The 23890-nt window shown below is 46.3% G+C and overlaps 1 protein-coding gene across 1 annotated transcript in view; it reads left to right on the forward strand.

Moving 5' to 3' along the window:
* The window catches only part of VIT (vitrin), an 82864-nt gene that overhangs the window by 25168 nt on the left and 33806 nt on the right, over positions 1-23890 (forward strand). The window contains exons 4-7 of the mRNA XM_052649096.1: positions 3422-3499; positions 9246-9437; positions 15078-15110; positions 15298-15342. Of these exons, the coding sequence (XP_052505056.1) occupies positions 3422-3499; positions 9246-9437; positions 15078-15110; positions 15298-15342 (348 nt within the window). The remainder of the gene's footprint in view (positions 1-3421; positions 3500-9245; positions 9438-15077; positions 15111-15297; positions 15343-23890) is intronic.

Here is a 23890-nt window from a genome sequence, read left to right on the forward strand (position 1 = left end):
CTTACATAAAGAAATGAGCCCTCCTCCCCCCACACAACTATTTTTCCAAGTACCATGGTGGACATACAGATTATTTTTTAAAATACAACATGTTATAGACTATTATCATCATTATTCTTTTTGATGCTCAAAATTTCCAGGTTTGGCCACTGGGAGCCCTTCCAGCTTTTGACACGCCCCATCAGCGTTTGAGCGCAAGACAGTGTTATGTCTTCACCTTGTACTGTCCCACTCTGCACTGGGCCTTGAATCTCTCATTTTCTCCAAAGAGGCACTGCAGGATTTTAAATACATTCTAGCAAACTTTTCTGGCATTCCCCACAAAATCAGGAGCCATGTGACTCTCCTGAGAAGGCACCACCTGTGGAAGGCCAGCTAAAGCAAGGAAGAGAGAAATGTCTCATAATATAGCAGGCCTTTCAATCCGGGTGGGATTTTTGCACCTTTAGATGCCCCGTGTCCCAACCTCTACCATCCTTTGATCATAATTTTAGTAGGACTACAATCAGATCTTCTAACTTGAGCAATCTCTGTGTCCTCTTACGTGTGGATTTCTGCATATCCAGGGTTCAAACTATACCAGTTTCTATGTCCGGTAGTGGGAGGTCATTAATCATAGCGCTGTAAGCTTTACCTCATAACAAAACAGGGGACATATGAAAATACTAAGGTCTAGAATACAAATTTGCCAAACTTAGAAGTATAATTTCCACATTGGTGTTTACCAAGTAGCTCCTGGGGGAATAAGAGGGTTTCAGTCTTCGGTGCTTAGCCTGCAGTCCAAGAATCCTAATAGAGGTTTAAAAGAAAAAATTAATTCCATAAGAGTAGAGATGTTTTGGATTTTTTAAATGAAAATCAATCTGCTGTGTTATTCCCTATATGTCTCAACTGCTGTGTCATCTCATTCCACCTAGTGACATTTAACCAGAAACCCTTTTTGCCATTGATAATAAGCATATGTGCTCTGCAATGACTACCAATGAATGAGTTTGGAGAGCCCAATGCCACATAAGGGTCTCAGCTGACAGCGGCCAGAGCTTGCTCATCCACTGTCCAGTGGCTCACAGCCAGCGAATTTTGCTGGATCATGTCAGAGTCCTCTTCTGAAGGTTCAGATGCCTTCGTGACCTTTCTCTAGGCTTTTATTTCCAATTGTCACATGTTGCTATGCGCCTTTAATTAATTCACGTTGGCAGGCTGGGAGGGGGCAGAAGAGGAGTTGTCTTTTTGTTCAGCACAGTCCTTCCACAGTTCAGAGATGGGAAAGGTCAGAGAGGGACTTCCTAATACTGCCTGTTTGTCCTCTGATCCACATTTCAGAAAGCTGAGCTCAGGCTCCTTTTCCTTCTGAATAGAAACAGAGAGAATCACAGGGTTTTAGATGTGAGAAGAATAGGAAACTGAAGAGCCGGTGTCCCTGTGGCGTTTGCTATGGATAAAGTGAGGCCTCACCAAGGCACCCTCCTTGGGTCTGAAATAGCCCCACTCACTGTCCACCTGGGCTTCACAGTTCATGCTAGTGGTAAAGAACCCACCTGTTAATATGGAAAAAGTAAGAGACGCAAGAGATGCAGGTTTGATCCCTGGGTCAGAAAGATCCCCTGGAGGAGAGCATGGCAACCCACTCCAGTATTCTTGCCTGGAGAATCCCATGGATAGAGGAGCCTGGTGGGCTACAGTTCATGGGGTCACAAAGATAAGATGGTGACTTAGCACAGCACACACGGTCCGCCTGGAGCAGGGCCAAACCAGGGTGCCCACCCTGCTCCAGGCGGGCTTTCATTAGAGGAAGTAACTCCCCTGAGCCCAAACATGTGCCTCTTTCTCACCTTGAGTGACATTCATAGCTAACACCAGAAGAACTTCTTCACATCTCTATGGTGATATATGGTTCCAAAACATCTTAACTATGTTTTTCCCTTCAGATCCCTACAACATTGCATAGTAAACTGGTCCATACCATTATGCATATTTTCTGAATTAAAAAAAAAACAAACACCAACAGTCTTAGAGGTTGAGGCAGTCAATCATTGGTGAAATAGAAACAGAAACAGATTTTCTTGCTCTCAATCCCAAACCCTTCCTGAGACCCTGTTACCCATTCTGCCTCATGACTCTTGCTGTTCCTTGTTCCAGAAGGACCTTTGGTGAACCCAGGCACTAGATTCCGTTCCACTGCCCATCTCCTATTTGACCCTCTACACTGTCTCCTCTCCAAGCCCATCCTATAAAAATATTCCCTTGGGTTGAGAGTTAAAAATGCTTTCATTATCAGGTGGAAATATCACATAACAGGTGAGACCCCTTCCGAGTGTATTTAAATTTTAACAGAGATCTAAGTGAAAGTTAGTCACTCAGTCATGTCCAACTCTTTGTGACCCCCATGAACTGCCGCCTACCAGGCTCCTCTGTCCATGGAATCCTCCAGGCAAGAATACTGGAGTGGGTTGCCATCGCCTTCTCCAGGGGATCTTCTCAAGCCAAGGGTTAAACCTGGGTATCCTGCATTCAGGACAGCTTTTTTTACTGTGTGAACTACCAGGGAACAGAGTTCTAAGCACTAAGGTAATTCCTCAGTTATACTTACTGAGCATCTCCTACATTCCAGACACTCTCCAGGCCCTGGGACTTGAGAGCCACCAAGTGAGACCAATTACCTGCCTCAGGGGGGCTTGTGTTCTACTGACACTTTCCATTTCCTTGGAATGAGGCTCCCTGGTGGAACTCCAGGCTAACTCTCTGGCAGAGGACCACCGTGGGCAGCAGTCTTCACAGGCTTGTTCAGTCACACCAGGCTTGAGACTTGCCTACCCAACCCCAGTCATTTTTCTTGTTTATGCCTCCACCGTTTCCCTGATACACATTAGCATTCTTTCTCTAAACTCACTCCCTGGGTGGGCAACAAATGGCTGTTTCCAAGGCTGATCTCTATTTCCCTACTTTCAAGTTTCTCTAGCGCTGTGGAATTCAGATGGGTCCCACAGGGTCCATGAAAGTGAGAGGTAGTTGTTCATGCACAGCCAGTCAGCCGCCGGAGCTCTCGTGTCCAGGAGAGTATAGGGAGGATTTTCATCTACTGACCCGGTTTAACATTCAGAGTCACACGTATGAAAACTTCACCTCCAGGTCACATCTTCGCGAGCAAATAAGGGTTGCTTATGTTAATTCTAAGTCATGAAGATGTTATGGTTTCCTTTCTAATATTAATAAAACACAGGCAATACAGAAAAACATAATGCCACTTGACTTTCTCACTGTAATCAACAATTCAGCAAAGGATGGGAGGCGGGTGGAGATTGACTGATTTCCTTAAACTCAAGAGAAACAAATCAGAAGGAGGGAATCAACTTATCAGGATGCAACCATCTAAAATCTCTAGCTCCAGAAATAAATCGTTTTGTTTGTTTTTTTTTTACAGAAGGTAAACCCCAAAAGGGTGTAACCTACCCATCGTCTCTTACATATTCATCATCTAAAAGCCCAGCTGCCAAAGCAGGCAAGTGTCCACGTGTGATTTCATCTAAATCTTCTGATTTTGTAATCAGGCAATTCTGTGTTTTATAAGATAGGGTGGAAATTAGCATCTTAACCGGTCAAGCTCCACTGACTCCAGTAATATTTTAACAGATGCCAGGAACGCGGGCACAGAAATCAGTGGGCTGAAGACTGAGGCTTTATTTTTTTTTTTGCAATTCTGAGATTATCTCTGTGTTTCTGTCATTTTTGTTCAGAATGACTGTTGCCTTGAATTTTATTGCATTGCTACTTTAGAAGATGACATGACATTCTGTGTGGAAGTGTTCCCTGGTGGCTGAAAGGGAAAAGACTGTCTCTACTTAGGTATGAAATGAAGGGAAGCAAAGAAGGTGATGTGGCTTCTGTGACAATAGCAAGCCACTAATCTCAACGACACCAGCCAAAACTACACTATCTGTGAGGTTGCGCCAACCCCAGCTTCCTGTGAACCACTAAGCGGGTACAGAGAGAACTCAGGCTAGGAAAATACCTTTTTCTGGGTTTCTGTGTAAAAGCAGTAACTGTGCTATGCATTCCTGTCCTTTCGCCAGGGGTGGGGGGCGTGGGGGTGGTGGGATAATACTTTGATTTCTCATCAAAGAGAAGCTGTGAGTTGTTTTATGGTGGGATTGAACATTACTTCCAGAAACTTGAAATAATGAAGGAACAGAAATGTTGAAGAATAGGAAAGCCTGGTGTGCTGCAGGGGCTGGATACTACTGAGCGCCTGAACAGCAAACCCCAGAAGCTTGACAGGCTAGCTGACTTTGTTCCTGTCCATAAAGTGAATATGGCTTTTAAATGGGCAATATAAGCTAGCTAGCATTTACTGAGCTTTCGCTGTGTGCCAGGCATTGTTCCAAGATCATTGGAACATTCACCTGATCTTTGTATTTGATCACCCCAGCAACACCACGGATATGTATTAACACTATTCTTAGCCCTAAAGAAATCACAGCACCAGAGAAATTTAGTAACTTGCCCTTTGCCACACAGCAAGTAAGTAGCAGAGCTGAGAATCAAATCCAGTCAGTCTGGCTCCAAAAACCCTCTCTACACTGTTACCCTGTATTTTTTTCTGCCAATTATAGTGTATATAAAGAATCCTGACTCGAGGCACTTATTATTCAGATAGAAGCTGTTTTTCATTCCCCGCCCCAATTACTCTCCAATATCTTTAATGACTTCTTAATTATTCCCGTAATCTAGACCTGTTTTTGCTTGTTTAACTGCACAGAATCAACTCTTCCTTAATACCTCCCACAAGCAGAGGGTGGCGCCCCATGGACCGTTTCTGAGATGTCCCCTGTCCCTTTCTGCTGTGGGCCCGGGGAGAGGACGAAGCATGAAGGGAGGGAGGGAACATCCTCTTACCCTGCACACTGCTCTCCCCCAGAGCTGGCCTTGGACCCCTCCCCTTCTTCGAGTCCTTCTGCTGAGGGGCCTGGGTCAGGTGGGGCCACCAACAGCACAGTTCTGCCAGCACGGCCCCACCCGTGGGAAGTTCAGTGACACCTCTCCTCAGGCAGAAAGCGGGGACAGAAAGCGGGGACTGGGGCCTTCTGGCTTCTGCGCTGGACCATGGCCAGAATCTGGACAGATTCCCACACCCCCTCCTGTGACTTTGCCAGACACCTGTCCCACCCCTGAGGCAGAACGCCAGGACACCCCCATTTCAGATACCCCAAGGGTGCCACTCTAATGGGCCTTGACGACACTAGAACTCTACTGGCATCCCCCTGAAGTGGGTCAGGGTGAGGGGAGAGAAACCAATCACAACCAATGGTGACTTAGATGGCCAGATCAGTTGGTTTCTAGGTCCTGCATAGCAGAGACTAGTTCCAAAACTTCTCTCTCTGACCCTGCACTGTGGCCAGCTAGGCACTGCCCACCCAGCAGACCTGACTCACTGACCACCAGGAGGAATGCGGAGGAGCTGGCACCTTCTCACACTGTGCTGCTATGTACATATATTTTTTGGCCATACCATCCTGCTTGTGGGATCTTAGTTCTCCAACTAGGGATTGAACCTGGATCCTTGGCAGTAAAAGCACCAAGTCCTAACCACTGGACAAGCAGGGAATTCCAATGTCATGCACGTTTAAAACTAGCAAAAGCCATATCTCCCATCACCATATCTCCCATGGCACCATCTCCATTTCTCACTATCAGCCTCTTATCACAAGATCATCCAGAGTTGTCTGAGTCTGAAAAATTAAATTCAGTCATTCAGTAACCATGTGTTGAGCACATTTGGTGGCAGACTCTGAGCTCAGCTGTAAGGATTCCAGCATAAAGGAGATACTGGGGTCTTATCCAGCCTCAAAATTAGATGAACCTCTTTCAAGTGACAGTCCCACCATGCAGTGAGTCTCAACAATTCAAATGAAAAATCCAGTGAGAACAGTAAAAAGGGTGGCCCCTTGATTGCCACTGTTTCTTTGGTGATAAAATTCCTTTAGAAACGGAAGGAAGAGGGAGAACTGGAGATGCACAGACCAGCAGCTGCTCAGGTCCCAACCTGCCCCTAACAAGATGCTTCCTGATCTCTCCTAGAATGGGAGTGAACAGATAAATCAGGTTAGGATGATCCCCTCAAGCATCGCAACCCTGCCCTGGGGGAGGGGCAGGTGTATCACGATGGTGTCAGCTGCTGGCATTTATCAGAAGTCTGCCTTGTGAAAAGCACTGTGCAGCCCCCTTATAGACACGACCTCTAACTGTGACAGCAGCCCCCCAAGTAGGTCTGACCATCCCCACTTTACAGCAGAGGAAGCCAGGCTCAGAAGACTGGAGAAAGCCTCGTGGCCAGGCTGGCGAGGGCTAGGGCCAAAAGTCCAGGCGCCTGGAGCTGGCCATGCTTCTCCAGTCAGATTTCCCCAGCCCACCCTAGCTCAGTTGATCAGAATCTCTGAATAGAGCCCTGGATCACCCCCATTGCAATCCTAGTGATGTCCAGGTACAGGCAGCTGGGGACCCTTTGGTGTGGTTGAGTCTCGAGCTATTCTTGACCTTGTCCAAAGAATAATATGTCAAGAGTCTGAGGGAAGTTTTGAAATGTTTTCCCATGAAAATCTTTGAAAAAAGCCTAAGCTTCCACATAGCTGAAGTTGTGCAAAGAAACTATTTTTTGGTAGTTTTATTTCAAATTGCTCAAAAGGAACCTGGTCTCATGAAAAATTCACTTGGTGTCACACCAGGCATTATATTCAATAAGCAACTGGAATCATTTAGGGTATTTTCTCTATCTCCCTCTTAGAGACAGTTCTATTCCTTGAAGGAGAGCAGGCAAAAATGACTAGGTCTTCCATGGTAGAATGTGGAAGACCAAGGAGATGGCTCTGTTGGTTGAATTTATTTATGCTTGAAACTATCTGTGTTCTAAGCAAGTAACATAAATGGCTGTCCACAGGATATTTTATTTGCTATCTAGCAAATCAATATCAGCAAAAGCAGACTGGCAGGGAAGCAGGTTGGCAACCTCAGAATTAGCCAATGGTAGGAGAAAAAGATAATCCAGATCCTTAGTATCTAATGAATTTAAAGTGGCAAAAGTATTCACTATTTTCAAGTAAGTTTTTCTTTTAATTAATTGTGCTTTAATTAATAATTTGCAAGTACAATGTACTGTCAGTTTATTTATAGATTTCTCTCCAAATTAGTAATATATCCTATTTCATAAAATATACGAGTGATTCTGTCTTTTCCCTGTATGAACCTGAGCCTGCGTCTCCCTAAAGAGGCATTAATGCCTGGTAGCGTTTACCAGAGGGTATAACAGAGGAGTACTTTGGAGAAATTAGAAACTTCCCTAGGACTTGTTATGAAAGCTCAGTTCCTTTAGAGTAATGGAAACATCATAAATCACTCAAGTTTAGTTTTGCCCAAGGATGGCGTGAAGACTGGCTGAACCCCTGAGGCCGCTGCCAGCTCTTTAGCAATTAGTCTGGCACAGTCTCCAGGCGGATTTAAAGATGACCAACTGCTAGCAAGCATCAGGGTAAATGCGGGATCCGCTTCCTGCCCTGCCAGGTAGCGCCTGCAAGAGCAGACAGGATGGCCAAACTCCAGCCCAGTTCCAGGGTGTTCTGTGCTGACCTGTGCTCCCAGGTCAGTGCTCTGACTCCCACAGGAGGTGACAGTGTCGGGGGGCGGGGGGAGGGCGGGCGGGAACTGGCGAATACAGTGCTGGGCAGTGGGTCTGAACACCCGACCCCACCTCATGTTTGTCTGCACGTCTGAACAGGGCTGCAGTCTGACATGGCCCAGCACGCAGTGCCATGTCCAAGAGGAGGCTGGGTGGTCCCCACAGAGTGTAGAGCTTTCTATCTCAGATGCTACCCCCCTCGGCCTGCTGTTCTGTGTACCAAAGATGCTTCATGCTTAAGCAGAGTTACAGCTAAAGCTGGGATGCTGTCATAGGCTGAAAAAGCAACCCCTGAAAAGATATCCGTATCCTAATCCTGGAATCTGCAGAGGTCTTCTTACACAGCAGGAAAGGGGTAGGGGCAAAAAGGCTGGGAGGCTGTGCTGATGTGATTAAGTTAAGGATCTTTAGATGGCAGGGGCGGGGCGTGGCGGTGATCCTAGGCTGAGAGCAGGGTTGTCAGGGAGACTCAGTGCAATCACATGTACCCTCATAAGAGGAGAGAGAGGGAGATTTAACACATATAGAAGAGAAGGCCGCATAAAAGTAGAGCAGACGGCGAATTGAGGATGCCGGCCTTGAAGACTGGCGGGGTGTCAAGTCAAGGAATGCCACTGCCGCCAGGAAACAGAAGAGGCAAGAAGCAGATTCTACCTTAGAGCTTCTGGACGGAGGTCAGCCCAGTGATGCTGATTCCAGCTTTCTGCCTCCAGAACTCTGAGGGACTACATTCCTGTTGTTTTAGGCCACTGAGCTTAAGCTAATTGGAAAGCTGTGGAAACTAACACAGACGCACAGATGTAGGATGGCACACCTGCCATGGGGTCCAAGAGGCACGGGTGAGGGTGGCTGCTGTTCCCTCCCAGGACTGGGGTGCTGTTCACTTGGGGGACTATGTGGTGTTTCCTTCTGACACAGACACATGGTTCTCTATACAATCCCAAGGTCCAGTGGGCCATTTGCCCCCATGCCCTCAACATAAATAATTCATAATAAATTATAAATTCATAATAAATTCATAAATAATTTGTAATAAATTCAGATTATTTAAAATTGTGGAAGCAGTCTAAATCATCACGTGTGGGTGAGGAGTAATGTTTAGAAGAAGAAACGAGATAGTCTTTACCAGCTGATTAGTTCTGTTACCCCGTTTTATAGATGAGGAAACTGGGACCTAGAGGAGTTAGTCGGCTAGTCATGAACCAAAACTGAAGCATCTAAGACACATTCTCTAAAACAATGAGAGCCCTGAAAGCACCCCTTGCTTCTAGGCCAACACTAACTGAAACAGCATATAGATCCACGAACCATTGCTTCTGGTGTATGGCAAATTAATTTGATGATTAATCATGTTCAGCCTTGTTTATGTGGCTATTATTTTGAGCTGTCTTTTAAATATTTTATCATTATTTCATCTTTGGTTCATTTATCGATTTATTCCTCCATCCAGATTGTACATGCCTCCACAGCAGCTAGCATAGGACTTTGCTCATAGCTAGTGTCCAAGAACTACTTATTTCTGTCCTGAAGAGCCTACCAGCTATTCTGTAAGCCCCAATGTAATTCCACTTTCTTACAGGTGAGACCTTAAGAGCAGATCAGAGCCCATCAGGTCCAGAGACAGCAGCACAGCCAGTCACTGTGACGCAGGTACCGGGGACCACTGCCGTCGAGGCCACCCACACCACCCTGCTAAAGCCCTCCCCATCTGCAGACTCTACCACCAGCGGCCTCCGACCACAGCCCGCAGGCCAGAGAAGCAAGGACCTGGGTCAGTAGGTAGACTGTATGCTGCTGTGTGCTAGAAAAGTGGGTGGCTGGGTTCTTAGGGTCAACAGCCTCTCTGAATGCCTGTGTATGGAGTTTTGAGCTGGGCCGGGGGTGTGTGCCGTGTCTTCCCATATGAAGGGGTAAATTGAGCTCATGATAATTCAAAACTGAACTAAAAGCTAAGCAAACTATGTAGAAGGACTTAATACAGATTTGAAAATAGGACTGCTGTTAATCATACTTTAGAAGGTAGGATATTATGTGAAACTTTCCCATTGCAAAATCTCCATTTCTCCAAACGCTCAGTTGGAGGGCTAATAGATTCTTGTGTAAACACTGTTGGGTTTTAAGGGACAAACTGAATACTCCTGGAAGTCTTCAAATATTAGAAGCAGGCAACAACAAAAAAGAATTCCTTTAGCAAAAGTCAGATAGCTCAGGTTTTTATTTCTTTTCTGACTGCCTTTGGTCTTACCACTTGTATCCATTTCTTAAATCATGTTTTAGGTTTTACCAAAGTCCAGTTTATGGAATTAATCTTGGTATTACATCGAACTCAACCTTAGGAGCCCATTGGATAATCCAAACAACAGCTTTACACAGTCTTCTATGTTAGGCACCCTGGGCAGTGAGCATCTATCTCATTTCTAAAGGTCCTCTGGCAAGAGGGGAGGAAATTCCACAGAGCAGGTGTCGCTGTGTCTCGGCTACTTCTAAATACCTCCCACCTTTTTCGCTTCTAGGAGGAAGTGCCCAGGACTGGGTCTTTTCAGCCTTACCTCCAGCTTCCAAACATCACTGCCACGTAGCATGGCCCTTCCCTCTTCCCTGTCAGAGCCCAGCTCCCTAGCCATCCTTCTATTCAACAAATCCAAACACTTTCAGTGTGCTAGACACTTTTCTAAGCCCCTGAGAAACATTAGCCTACTAAATCCTCAAAACAACCCTATAAAGCAGATACAGTGCTTCTAATTTGCTTAATTCATCGTATTGGGGAAGAAACTGGCCCCTAGTCACACTGATGGGAAGCAGCAGAGCCGGGCTCCACGACCAGCAGCCAGCTCTCCCGTGACACTCCCCTCCCACCCCCCAGCCCCGGCGACAGGAGGCATCTCCACCATGAACAAACACCCAAGGCACTAACGATGTGGCACAGAAGCTGAGGCCTTGACCTGCCCGGATATAGACAGGGTGACAAGACTGGAGGGTCTAGACACAGCCAACTCCTGCTCTGATTAGTAATAAACAATCACAGAATGCACAGTCCATTCTCTCCCTGTGCCAGGAGCCCTGCACACATTATTTTAATCTTCCCAACAGTTCTATAAAATAGAAATTATTATTATTCCATCCGATGCACGGCTCATGGAAGAAGCTATAACATAAAGTCCCCAAATAAAATACCACAAAAATCATTTCTGAAATACATTAACACACTACCCCATCATCTTGATTCTTTTAAAGACTTGTGAGTAGCTGAGTATGTTACTTGCTCCTGGTGTCTCCTTAGAGGATGGCAATTTTTACATAACATATAATTAAGCCTGGGGCATATTTACTTTGCTACACTGGGAGCTTGGAAATCCTGTTACAAGTTGGGCCTTTGCTTGTGGAAAACCTCAAGCAACTTGAAGCAGTGGCTCCCAGCCTGGCAAACCTTCCTTATTCCTGGCTTGGGGACACAAGCTTTGGGCAGCAGCCTCGCAGCCCATCAGTTTGCGCTTCATCCCGGTCCAGCACCCACGTCTGTGCTGCCCCACAGACTCCTAGACAAATATCCAGGGTAAGCGCTCTGTGTAGCCTGCGCCCTAATTGCTACGAGAGGAGCCAAACTGGGGAGGGAGGCAGGAAGAGAGGACTTTTTAAAACGTGAATGGTTTACTCAAAGGATTTTCCGTAGGAATGAAGAAGAGTGAAGACTCATGTTTGAATGCCTATGTCTCTTTTTTTTTTTTCAAATAACAGCCTTCTTGAGATACTTTTTGCCTGCCGTACAATTCACTCATTTAAAATATTCAGGTCAATGATTTTCAGTGTACTCAAAGTAGTGTGACCATCACCACAGTCAGTTCTAAAACATTTTCATCACCTCAAAAAGAAACCCCACACTCACTGACAGTCACTCACCAAGTCCCCCTAAAGGCCTCCCCCACTGGCCCTAGATAACCACCAATCTACTCTCGTGAATGCCTATCCTAATGCTTGGCTGTAGATAGTCACTGTGATATTTTATCCCAACTGTACTAAATAATATTTAATATATAGATAACTTATTTCTTCAAATAGCTGAAAATATTCTATTAAATTATGAGAGCAACTCTCCTGCTGATGGACAAGTAAGTCGCTATTGATGCATTTGTGAATTTTTTTTTCCTTTCATGTATGTGACTGTAGTCAAAAGATTCTAGAAGTGACTGTAGGTGGGGCACTGAAGCAAAACCTAATTCACGTATTCATTCAAAAGCATTTCTTGAGTGCCCATTGTGTGTCAGGCGCCGTTCCAGGGTCTTGGGCCATGTCGGTGAAGATATCCTACCAAGATCCCCCAAGACCCCTGCAGCAGGACACCTAAGAAGTGTGAGGCAGAGCAGGAGCAGCCTGCTTTCAGGGGTCCTGGAGTCATCTTTGCTCTCCAATGAGCTCAAGAGCTGTCTTTCAGAGCAGACACAGGCAGGGGAGGGAGTCCAGGAGAGTCGAAACTGCAGCAAGGAAAAGGGGTTCTCTCGGCTCATGACGAGAAGCTGATGCAGGTAGTGGGACTCCCAGGAAGATAGGGCTGGACACCAAGGTCACATCTCAGCCTCTTAACCGACCCGCAATTGTGCAAACCTAACAAGACAGAGAGGAGTACAGAACAAGAGAAGGCTGGGGCTCCTTTGGGGGGCCAAGACCTAGAGTGGCGGTGACTCAGAGCAGAGGCGAGACCGTTCACGCGAGAGGCCGGTGGGGTAGGAATGTCGGCACCTAGTGGAGCCAGGCAGGCAGAGTGCTGCCTCCCAGGACCAGAGCCGGCAGCCGGGAGAACCAGGTCCCGCGTTATGCTGAGGAAAGCGCTGTGGAAACAATGGACGATGCCGTAGGTCCAGCTGCAGGGTCCGCTGAATCTACTGTGGCTTGGAAGGTAGAGTGTGGCTTGGCCCAGCATTGTTTTCTGGTCAGGTTTATCTCAAGAAGTGCCCGGGATGCCTCAGCTAATCTAACACATCATTAGATGTGTCCACACTAAAGGGTAAACCCCAGAGAGGAGCGGAGCGCCACCTGGTGGAAGGGCCGGTGACACACGTTTCTACTCCAAGCCACCCCCTGACCAAGGTCCACTAAGGAAGAAGTGGTGAAACCTGGGACAGGAAGGAACCAGTATCCATAAAAAGCCCGACCCTTCTACGTGCACTTTCCCTTCTCACCAACATGCATCTCATCTCTGAATGTTTATCTTCCTTAAGGTATCAGGAGGAGATTTTCCTTAAAATCCAGTCTTATAAAACAGTAAGACAAACATTCCAAGAAAGATGGGTGAAGGTTATGACCAGGCAGGCGATGGAGGAAGAACTACAAACAGCCAATAAATATAACAGATGTTCACCAGGAATCAAACACACTCAGAGTAAACAGTAAGGTGTCAGCTTTCACCAATTCACATTAGGAATTGATAAAAATACGGTTTGGGCAACAGTGTGGAGAAATGACCCAGCATTTGCACTTCCAGGAATATATCCCAAGGTAATTATCAGCCAAAGTCAAAAGAAGCCTGGACATAGATGTTGTTCATGATAGAAAAATAAGTGGAGACAATTTAATTGTTCATTGTCAGAATGGTTAAAAAGTCACAATGCAGCTATTAAAACATGCATACTTCCTGACAAGAGAAGATTGGTCTGTGACAGGTTGTTAAGTCAAAGAAGCAGGCTACAAAACAGGATGGCTACCAATCTCATGTGTTATAATTATGTTTTGCACATGAGAATATGTGCATAGAAAAAGGAATAGAACACTATATACCAAAATTGTAAACAAGCCACTGCTGCATAGACGGGTTGCAGATGATTCTTTACTACCCACAGTGGATATGCTGAGAGTGAGCACGTGCCCACTTTATAATTAAAAAACAGAGCTATTTTGAGTTTGTGTCCAAATAACTGGAACAAGAAAGCAGAGACATCACTTTGCCAACAAAGGTCCATATAGCCCAAGCTATGGTTTTTCTAGTAGCCATATGGAGAAGGCAATGGCACCCCACTCCAGTACTCTTGCCTGGAAAATCCCATGGACGGAAGAGCCTGGTGAGCTGCAGTCCATGGGGTTGCTAAGAGTCAGACACGACTGCGCAACTTCGCTTTCACTTTTCACTTTCATGCTTTGGAGAAGGAAACGGCAACCCACTCCAGTGTTCTTGCCTGGATAGTCCCAGGGACGGGGGAACGTGGTGGGCTGCCATCTATGGGGTCGCACAGAGTCGGTCATGACTGAAGTGACTCAGCAGCAGCAGTGGCCACGTATGGATGTGAGAGTTGGACCATAAAGAAGGCTGCGCACTGAAGAATTGACACCTTTGAGCTGTGGTGCTGGAGAAGACTTTTAAGAGTCCCTTGGACAGCAAGGAGATCAAACCAGTCCATCCTAAAGGAAATCAGTCCTGAATATTCATTGGAAGGACTGATGCTGAAGCTGAAACTCCAATACTTTGGCCACCTGATGCGAAGAACTGACTCACTGGAAAAGCCCCTGATGCTGTGAAAGATTGAGGGTAAGAGGAGAAGGGGGCGACAGAGGATGAGATGGTTGGATGGCATCACCCACTCAATGGACAGGAGTTTGAGCAAACTCTGGGAGCTAGTGAAGGACAGGGAAGAAGACTGGCATGCTGCCGTCCATGGGGGTCACAAAGTGTCAGACACAATTTAGCGACTGAACAACAACAACAACAATTGGAACAAAGACAAAAGGAATGAAAAGTTAAGGTGGATAAATTTGATTCTAAGAAAAACTGATGTTTTCCCATGACCTGTTATCTCTCCCCTTCCATGAAACTTGGTTCTTTCCCTCAGCCAGTTTTTATGTGGTCCCTCTCCCGCCTAAAACAAACTTTGCAGCTCTCTTCACAGAATCTCCCATCTCTCTCTGCCCTTTTAAAAACCTTCCTTCAGAAAAATTGCCCAGTGAATAATGAATGCTGAAATGTATTCAATTCTCCCACGGAGTAATTAAGGATAACCCATTGTGTACCCTTAAAAATGACTGAAAGCTAATGCTATTTGCATCGATACCATGTTAATGCAGTTTCAGCAAACTGCTAAATGTTAAGTGACATTTCTATTGAGGAATTACTGTAACTCCCTCAGGAGAGGCACAGCTGAATTATTATAAGAATAATGAAGTATAAAGAAATATGGCACTTTAGTAAAAGATGCTTTGACAGTTGTGGACTGCAAGGGCTACTGTTACCTGGAATTTTCAGTCAGTGTTTTGAGTTAAATCCTTCTTCCCCTCATTTCAATGCCTCCTCCAGAGCAGATTCAGGCCACACAAGGACAAAGCTTTACCTCGGTTCTCACCTTGGTGATATCTTGCTAGGATGAATCATGGAAAGAATGAGAAAAGTTAAATTAAAATTCATGCTCTGGCCAGTCAAATGCTACTACAGATCTCTGGTCCACCACCACCTACAAATCAAAAAGTCTTTTCACTCAGTCTTGTCTGACTCTTTTTGATCCCATGGACTGTAGCCCATCAGGCTCTTCTGTTCCTGGAATTCTCCAGGCAAAAATACTGGAGTAGGTTGCCATTTCCTTCTCTCAGGGATCTTTCCAAGCCAGGGATCAAACCCAGGTCTCCTGCATTGCAGGCAGACTCTACCATCTGAGCCACTACCTATATTAACAGCCAAAATAGCCCCCAAGCTAATCCAGGTAAGAACCTGAACTCACCTTTTTAGCTACTGGAGGAAGTTAGGCTTGTTTACATGGAGGCTGTCTTTCCAAATCCTTGTCATTTGACTCAGATTTGAACAGAAATCATTACACCAGATATGTCAACAAAAGATACTGTTCAAGGGCCCAAATTGTAAGGAAGCCATTAAATAAGCGAAGCGCCACTCCCTTGAGGCAATTTTTTTGGAGGTTGTAATAGAAATTCCTAAGGATTCGGTGACAAGGCTCTCATAAACTTGAAAAGGGATACTCTCTGGGGTTTATCCTTGAGGAACTTGGGTCAAAGAAGCCTTTATCATTTCCCAGGAAAGGGCAGAGCCAATTTTGCTCGAGTGCTTCTGTGACACAGGGGACAGAAATCATCCTTTCTCCTCCAGCCATTCTCCTGGGAATCATGACACTCCCTGGCTCCCTTGTTTCCCCTTCTGTGTGCACCCCTTCAAGGTTCGGCCCAGGAACTGGGGATGCAGACACATGAAACAAGTTCTCTTCTCTGAGAGGCTGCTGAGGCCTGCAGAGATGAGAAAGGAGAATCTAGCCCAGTTAGATGCTTTCCACAAACTCTGCCTGGGGCCTGGGCCGTGAGCTGACAGACTTTCCAGTTTCCTTTATAGCCTCGGCACTCAAGGAAGGAGAAGAGTCCAGGCCTTTCTCTTGCTAGAGGTACCTGTCCTCCACATGTTAAAAGATTCCTTGAGACTGCAGATTCTGTTTTGCTTTGATGCCAGATGGGAGCAGGGGCTCCAAGGAGTCCCCTGGACAGGACTGAGAGCTTCTATGGCTTCCCAATTGCCTCTTTGCCAACATACACGCTGATGTTCAGGACAAAATGCTTAAGAATCAGATCTCTGGGCAGGCCAAGGACTCCGAGGCCACTTTAGACCTTAACAGGCCCGGGGAATTAGTCTTTCAGGCAGTCAAGCATGGGCACAGTTTCCTTTAATGCTGTTGGCCTTCTCTGCAACCCCCAAAGTAGAACCAACCACAGAGAGGAAGGCTGACTTCCAAGGAAAATCTGAATGAGGGGTACTTTCATCAGGGGGCAAAATAAGAGAAGAAAACAGATTGCTGATTGCATGTTAATCAGCTGATCCTGTCTAATCCCACCCCCTGGGGTATCCAACGGCAGGAGTCTCTGAAGCCAGAAGCCTGGCAAGGCTGCCGGCTGCTTACCGCCCTTGTTCTGCTGTGTCTACAAACACCATCTCCCGCACAGTGCTGGCCCCTGCAGCTCACCTCCAGGTCAGGCCCAGCTTTTAACCTCCAATAACCATCTCTTTGCTCTGTCCAATCTCAGTGTCCCTTCTAGTGTCAGAGGTATGTCTCTACCAGTCAAGATGCCCTGGGGCTCCCAGGGGCTGGGGACTGCTGGAGATGTCCCTCATTTGGGCAGCCTAGGCCCCATCCTGCCATCCCAGGACCTGCCTCTGGGACACAGTGCAAATGCCCAGACACCCCATGAGAATCAGACTTGGCTTGGGGGGTGATGGCAACAAGGTATTTTTTTGACCTCTGGCTCCTGTTTCTTCCTGCCCAACAACCCAAGACTGTTTTTTAGCATTTGATCCCATTCCCTTTTCCTAACCTTTTATAGCCTTTCTGCCTGGGTCTCCAGCCCTGAGTCTCCCTTTCTCATCCACTCTCTTTGTGCTCCTAGTAACTAAGACTCCATCTCACTGACCACACTGATGGTCCCAGCTCCTTTCTCCCTCAAATCCTGCTCTTTTCCACTGCTCTTCCCACTCCACTATCACCTCTGCAACTTGGCTCTGAGCAGTCAGACCCTCCCCAAGGCAGGGTGCTCTTGGGACTTCTGCTCGCCCGAGGTACTCAGTTCAGTTGCTCAGCCGTGTCCAATTCTTTGCAACCCCGTGGACTACAGCATGCCAGGCCTCCCTGTCCATCACCAACTCCCAGAATTTACTCAAACTCATGTCCATTGAGTCAGTGATATCATCCAACCATCTCATCCTCTTATCCCCTTCTCCTCCCGCCTTCAATCTTTCCCACCATCAGGGTCTTTTCCAATGAGTCAGTTCTTTGCATCAGGTGGCCAAAGTATTGGAGTTTCAGCTTCAACATCAGTCTTTTGAGTGAATATTCGGACTGATTCCTTTAGGATGGACTGGTTGGATCTCCTTGCAGTCCAAGGGACTCTCAAGAGTCTTTTCCAACACCACAGTTCAAAAGCATCAATTCTTCGGTGCTCAGCTTTCTTTATAGTCCAACTCTCACATCCATACATGACCACTGGAAAGACCATAGCTTTGACTAGATGGACCTTTGTTGGCAAAGTAATGTCTGCTTTTTAATATGCTATCTAGGTTGGTCATAGCTTTTCTTCCAAGGAGCAAGCGTCTTTTAATTTCAAGGCTGCAGTCACCATCTGCAGTGATTTTGGAGCCCAAAAGGATAAAATCTGTCACTGTTTCCCCATCTATTTGCCATGAAGTGATGGGACCAGATGCCATGATCTTAGTTTTCTGAATGTTCAGTTTTAAGCCAACTTTCTCACTCTCCTTTTTCACTTTCATCAAGAGGCTCTGGTGTTCAGGCCTGCACAAATCTCAAAGCCCAGAGCTAGCTTCTGCGGATAGGGGAGCCACTGGCACACGGGATCTTCACCTGGCTCTCACTTCCGATAAAATCCTGCATATCAGATAGTCAGCCAACTTCTCAGCTAGAAGATCCTCAGATCATAGAACTGGGAAGAGCTGTATAAGTGCTTCTGGTCTGTATGTTTGTAATGAGCAGCACAGCAATGACTCTGCTTTGAAGTGCAAGGCAGCTAGGTCAGGGGCTGTAACTCGCTCCGGTTTCCCCATCCTACCCATTTTCAGACTTTTATGTGTTGGCGTTTCAGATCAGTTCAGAAGTCTTGTTTTTAACTTTCTATGTACTTTAGTGATTTCTGTCCTGTAATCACAGCCCATTAAAATATTTACTTAATGCCACATTGAAAAAATAAAGCAAAGTGGATCTGGTCTGATTTCCCACCAAACAACTGAATCCCTTGTGATGTGGCAGACAGAGGCCTCGCCCTGTGCTTGTTGTTGTTTAGTCGTGTCTGACTCTTTTCGAACCCATGGCCTGCCAGTCTTGTCTATTCGTGGGATTTCCCAGGCAAGGATACTGGAGTGAGTTCCCATTTCCTTCTCCAGGGATCTTCCCAATCCCAAACCCATGTCCCCCACACTGGCAGGCAGATTCTTTACCACTGAGCCAGCAGGGAAGCCGTTGCCCCGTGTAGGATAACTATGTGAGGGGCCCAGAGCTTCCCAGGCCCGCTGTTGGACGTGCTATCTAGAACTTAAGCCTGGTTGCTCCTAATGTGTCGAAACTACTACTTCTCACTTTGTGGTCCAAGAACTTTGCTTTCAGGGCTTCTGTGAGGCCCTCTCTTTGCTCCCTCTATAACTGAGGCCAGATTTTCTTCAAACTCTTCAATAAAAATGACATATCGCCACAGATGGACTGAAGGAACTGACATCAGATTTGAGCTGTTTTCTATTACATCAGACAGTGGAGATGTCTGCCACTCTTCCCATTGAATTCTTTTGTTTTAGGAAGCAGTTATTTCCATTATAAAATGTTAAAATAGAATAAATAGGTTTGTTGTTATTTTAAGTGAATGAATAGTGAAATAAATGGATAGGTAGTCTGTTTTAAATGAGAGGATACACAGTTTTAATTTCTAATATGAGAAAAAGCAATAATAGATGTAACCAACACAGAGGCTCTATGGGGATCTTCGGTATTTGTTAAAATGATAAATTTGAGAGTCCTTCACGTATGTGAAAGGAGCCTTCATGTCCTCCTTTGCATCTCGTCTTTTCTGGGACAAATTTCTCTTAGACTTCCAACAGGTCCTTACGTGACTCAGCAGCACACCCTCCGGCTAAACCTCAGTCTATTGGTGGTGACTCAGAGCAGGCACTCAGAGCAGGACACGCTGCCTAGAGGGCTGTGCCAGGGAACTGCCTCTCTCGCTCTAAATACTCTGGTTCCTTGAAAACATCCCAAGTTCCATGTGGGGGAGGCTTTGTCTCCTCATCAGCTCATCTCCTACTGAACTGGCAATTGCTCAGGTTCCCAGGGCTTTTTCTCACGTATTTCTAGAGAAGCAGGTCACCCCAACGCTGTCCTGGAGCAGCTGAGTTTTCGCCCCCGGTTAGAATATCACACTTAACTCTATTAAACCCTCCCTTAGTTTAGTGTGCTGCAGCCTTCCTGAATCTTAATTCTGTCACTGAATGTATTAACTAGCCTTCCATCATCATCAGCTGGCCTTCCTTCTCTGTCATCCACTAAATTGATTAATACGCCAGCCGTCTCCTCTCCAGTCACTGATAAAATTATATCACATGGGATGGAATCTCCTGAGCCCCACTAAATACCCTATCCATGTTGAGGGAAATGCATTAACAGACATAAGCAGCTATGTACAGACCTAATAGTATGGCCATCAGCCTTAATATTTCACCCTCTCCTGCACAGGACCCCGAACTTAGGACCCTGAGTGAGTCCTGCTTCCTCCTCCCGCTATGCCTTCTGCTCACAGGTGTAACTTAACATGTTCCCAGTTTAAGTCACCACCTCCATGGCAGGGGAACTGTTAATTTTTTTTTTTTTTTAATGTACTGAGACACTGTGCTATGTGTTAGAACTAAAAGATGACTCAAATATTTTCAGATTCTAATATTCTGGGGCTGAAACTTCTGCCTTGGCAGGTCCCATACTCCCCACCTCCAGACTCATCAGTGATGCCATCGCCTCCCCCTGCCCCCACAGGCATACCCTTACCCCCTGACCAGGACCCTCTAAGTCCACTCTGGCTGGCCTGGCTGCTCCTGCTGTGCCCCCAGGGGAGGGACGGGTGGAACACTCAGGAAGATTGAGGTTAGAACTCAAAGACTTTTCCTTGGAACCATCGGAGGTAGCTTCACGGTACCCCGAGCTCTGTTTGATCAGATAAGCTTCACTGGCCTGGAAACCTAACCACAGAGTTGATGTCGCTTCCATGAGAAGAGGTTGCCAGCTCCCAAACAAATGCCCCATGCAGAGCTTTGGAGGGGAACCCATCTGTAAACGCAGGGCTGCGGATGTTTTGCTGGCCTGATGCCCATGCCCAGGACCTCTGAGTGTCCCCAGCCTTCTCCAGTCACCCTCAAATGTGGAGCTGCTGGCACGAGGCCAGGCCCTGGAAGGGAGGTGTGTGGAGTCCCCTGGCTCCAGAGGCTGCTGCCCCTCAGACTGACGCCTCCTGCTAAAAACTGCAGTGGAAGTCCCTGGGGAGAAGCCGCGGCTGAGGGGCCAGCTGTGGGTCTGTCCCATAAAACTTGAGAGCCCTAAGGGCCATCGCCATGACTCCCATTGGATCCCAGGCTGGTAAACTCCAGATGTTCAGGGAACAGTAGAAGCCGTAACCAGGGCAAAGGTTGCCATGGATTTTAAACCAGGGATGCTCTGGGCCCTCGTTCTTCATGTGACATTCCAGGCCTGGCTTCTCCGTGGTGCACCCCCCACCCCCAGAACCCTGAGATTCGGAAGCAACAATGATGCCGCCCATCATAAACAGGCAGTGAATACCACAGGGAGAGCCTACCTGCCTGGGTCTAATACTCTGCGCTGCCATTCCCCGTGTGTCAGTTTTCCCACCTGTAAAGTGGGATCATGGCTGTCCCTGACCCGCAGGGTTACTCTAGTGTAATGCTCACATGGGGCTTGGTCAGTGCGTGTTCAAGACCAATACCTCCCATAGACGCTGACTGTATCTATAAGATGACGGAGCCAGCACTGTCACAAGAATTATTAACCATTTCTTTACAAGCGCCTTTCACCAGTTTTAGAGTGATTTTATAGACATTTACCTTCATATGAGGGCTTCCCAGGTGGGTCAGTGGCAGAGAATCCAACTGTCAAGCAGAAGACATGGGTTCAATCCCTGCATCAAGAAGATACCCTGGAGGAGGAAATGGCAACCCATTCCAGGATTCTTGCCTGGGAAATCTCGTGAACAGAGGAGCCTGGCAGGCTACAGGACATGGGGTCGCAAACAGGTGGACACGACCTAGCAACTAAACAGCAGCAGTCTTCATGTGAGCAGGGCAGAACAAGTCCTTGTGCCCTCAGTTTACACAGGAGAAAACTGAGGGTCAGAGAAGGCAGGCAAGCCCCTCAGCCCCCAGCTAGTCTTTGGTAGACTCGGGATAGTCTTCTGTTGGCCCCACACCATGCCCTCGACACCAGAACACAAACGTTCTCACAAATCTACTTCTCATCACCACCAAGCTCAAAGCACCAAGTCTGAGCTGTCTAAATATTTTTTCAGCCTTCAGCTTTTGGGTGAAAGTGATTTGGTTCAAACTTTTCCCAAACAAATTAAAGTGACACAGATAGAGGACAGGCCTCCAGGACAGAGTAACAGACTTGGAAAAATCCTTCATGTCAGGTGAAAGAGGAGAGTGAAAAAGCTGACTTAAAACTCAACATTCAAAAAACGAAGATCATAGCATCTGGTCCCACCGCTTCATTACTTCATGTCAGAAAATTGTTCATCTCCTACTAAAGTAACAGAGCACCCAGCATTCTAATCTTTCCTCACACCCAAGGGTGCTGAAAGCCTTAGACAAAAACTGAGGTGTCACCAGAACATTTTTCTTTTTCTTTTTTTTAAGGAAAAGGGCAAAGTGCATAGTTTTGCCGGTAGGTGGCGATAGAATAATGAGGCTAAAGAAGCTGAATACTTAAAACATATAGATCATAAATATTTTGAACTTGGAGATCATCCCACCCAAACTGCTAATATTACTCAAAAAGAAATTGCAGTTCATGGAGGGTATGTGACTTGCTCAAGGTCCTACACCTGGTTAATGGCTGAGTCAGATTAAACTCACTTTTCACCATGAACCCAGAATCTACAAGAGCAGACTTGCCTTTCGCAATAGCCTGGCATCACTGAATCATGTAAAGGAGAATATCACTTCATCTGAGTGTGCTAACTGAAGTGTGCTGGATGGCCTTTAAGAAATGAAACAGTTGGTTACGCTCTTAACCTTGTGAGCTGAAGGTGGGAGGAGGGGGTGGGAAGGAGGAGAAAAATAGCCACGCGGGTGTCCTTATGAGGCTTCCTAACATGTTTTGCTGCCCCTTAAGTCCCTTCCAGACATACTCCCCATAAAAGATCAGGGACTATTGCATAAGAATGTTCACTTCCTGACCACCCCTGCCACTGCATCAGCACTGGGGTGCGGTGAAGGGCGTTTGCTGCTTTGGTCCATTCTGCTTCAGGCACGCAGGGAGAAGCAGAGCCTCAGGAAATGAGGGGACTGTCTACTCCCTGAAGGGGCCAGATTTGGTCTGTGTGGTTCCAAGGGAAGAAACACAAATAGATGGATGAGGCAAATGTACCCGGAATGACAATGGGCGTATTTTGGGTGCATATTAAGTGTGATGGGGCTTCCCTGATGGCTCAGCAGTAAAGAAACTGCCTGCAACACAGGAGATGCGAGTTTGATCCCTGGGTCAGGAAGATCTCCTGCAGGAGGACATGGCAACCCAATTCAGCATTCTTGCCTGGAAAATTCCATGGACAGAGGATCCTGGCAGTCTATAGTCCATAGGGTCACAAAGAATTGGACACGACTGAATGCACACACATGATTAAGTGTGATGAAGAACAGATGGATGGATTGCAGATGAAGGTTTCAGATTGGCATAAAGAAAAGTTTTCTCAAAGTCTCAATAGTCCAAGAAGAAATGCTCTATTTTTGTTGTTGCTAAAGTAATGAGTTCCCTGTCTCTGGAGGTATTCAAGCACCCACCAGCCACTCACTTGGTAGAGATGTTATTGAAGCAGGTTAGTGGGTTGCATTGGAACAATGGACTGGTTCAAATTTGGGAAAGGAGTACGTCAAAGCTGTATATTGTCACCCTGCTTATTTAACTTATATGCAGAGTACATCATGAGAAATGCCAGGCTGGATGAAGCACAAGCTGGAATCAAGATTGCCAGGAGAAATATCAACAACCTCAGATATGCAGATGACACCACACTTACAGCAGAAAGCAAAGAGGAAATAAAGAGCCTGTTAATGAAGGTGAAAGAAGAGAGTGAAAAAGCTGGCTTAAAACTCAACATTCAAAAAAACAAAGATTATGGCATCCAGTCCCATCACTTCAAAATAGATGGGGAAACAATGGAAACAGTGAGAGAGTTTATTTTCTTGGGCTCCAAAATCACTGCAGATGGTGACTGCAGCCATGAAATTAAAAGATGATTGCTCCTTGGATGAAAAGCTATAACAAACCTACACAGCGTATTAAGAAGCAGAGATTAACTTTGCCAACAAAAGTCCATCTAGTCAAAGCTATGGTTTTTCCAGCAGTCATGTATGGATGTGAGAGTTGGACCATAAAGAAGGCTGAGAGCCAAAGAATTGATGCGTTTGAACTGTGATGTTGGAGAAGACTCTTGAGAGTCCCTTGGACTGCAAGGAGATCCAACCAGTCAATCCTAAAGGAAATC

This window comes from Budorcas taxicolor, chromosome 11 (genome assembly GCF_023091745.1).
Source record: "Budorcas taxicolor isolate Tak-1 chromosome 11, Takin1.1, whole genome shotgun sequence".
NCBI lineage: Eukaryota > Metazoa > Chordata > Mammalia > Artiodactyla > Bovidae > Budorcas > Budorcas taxicolor.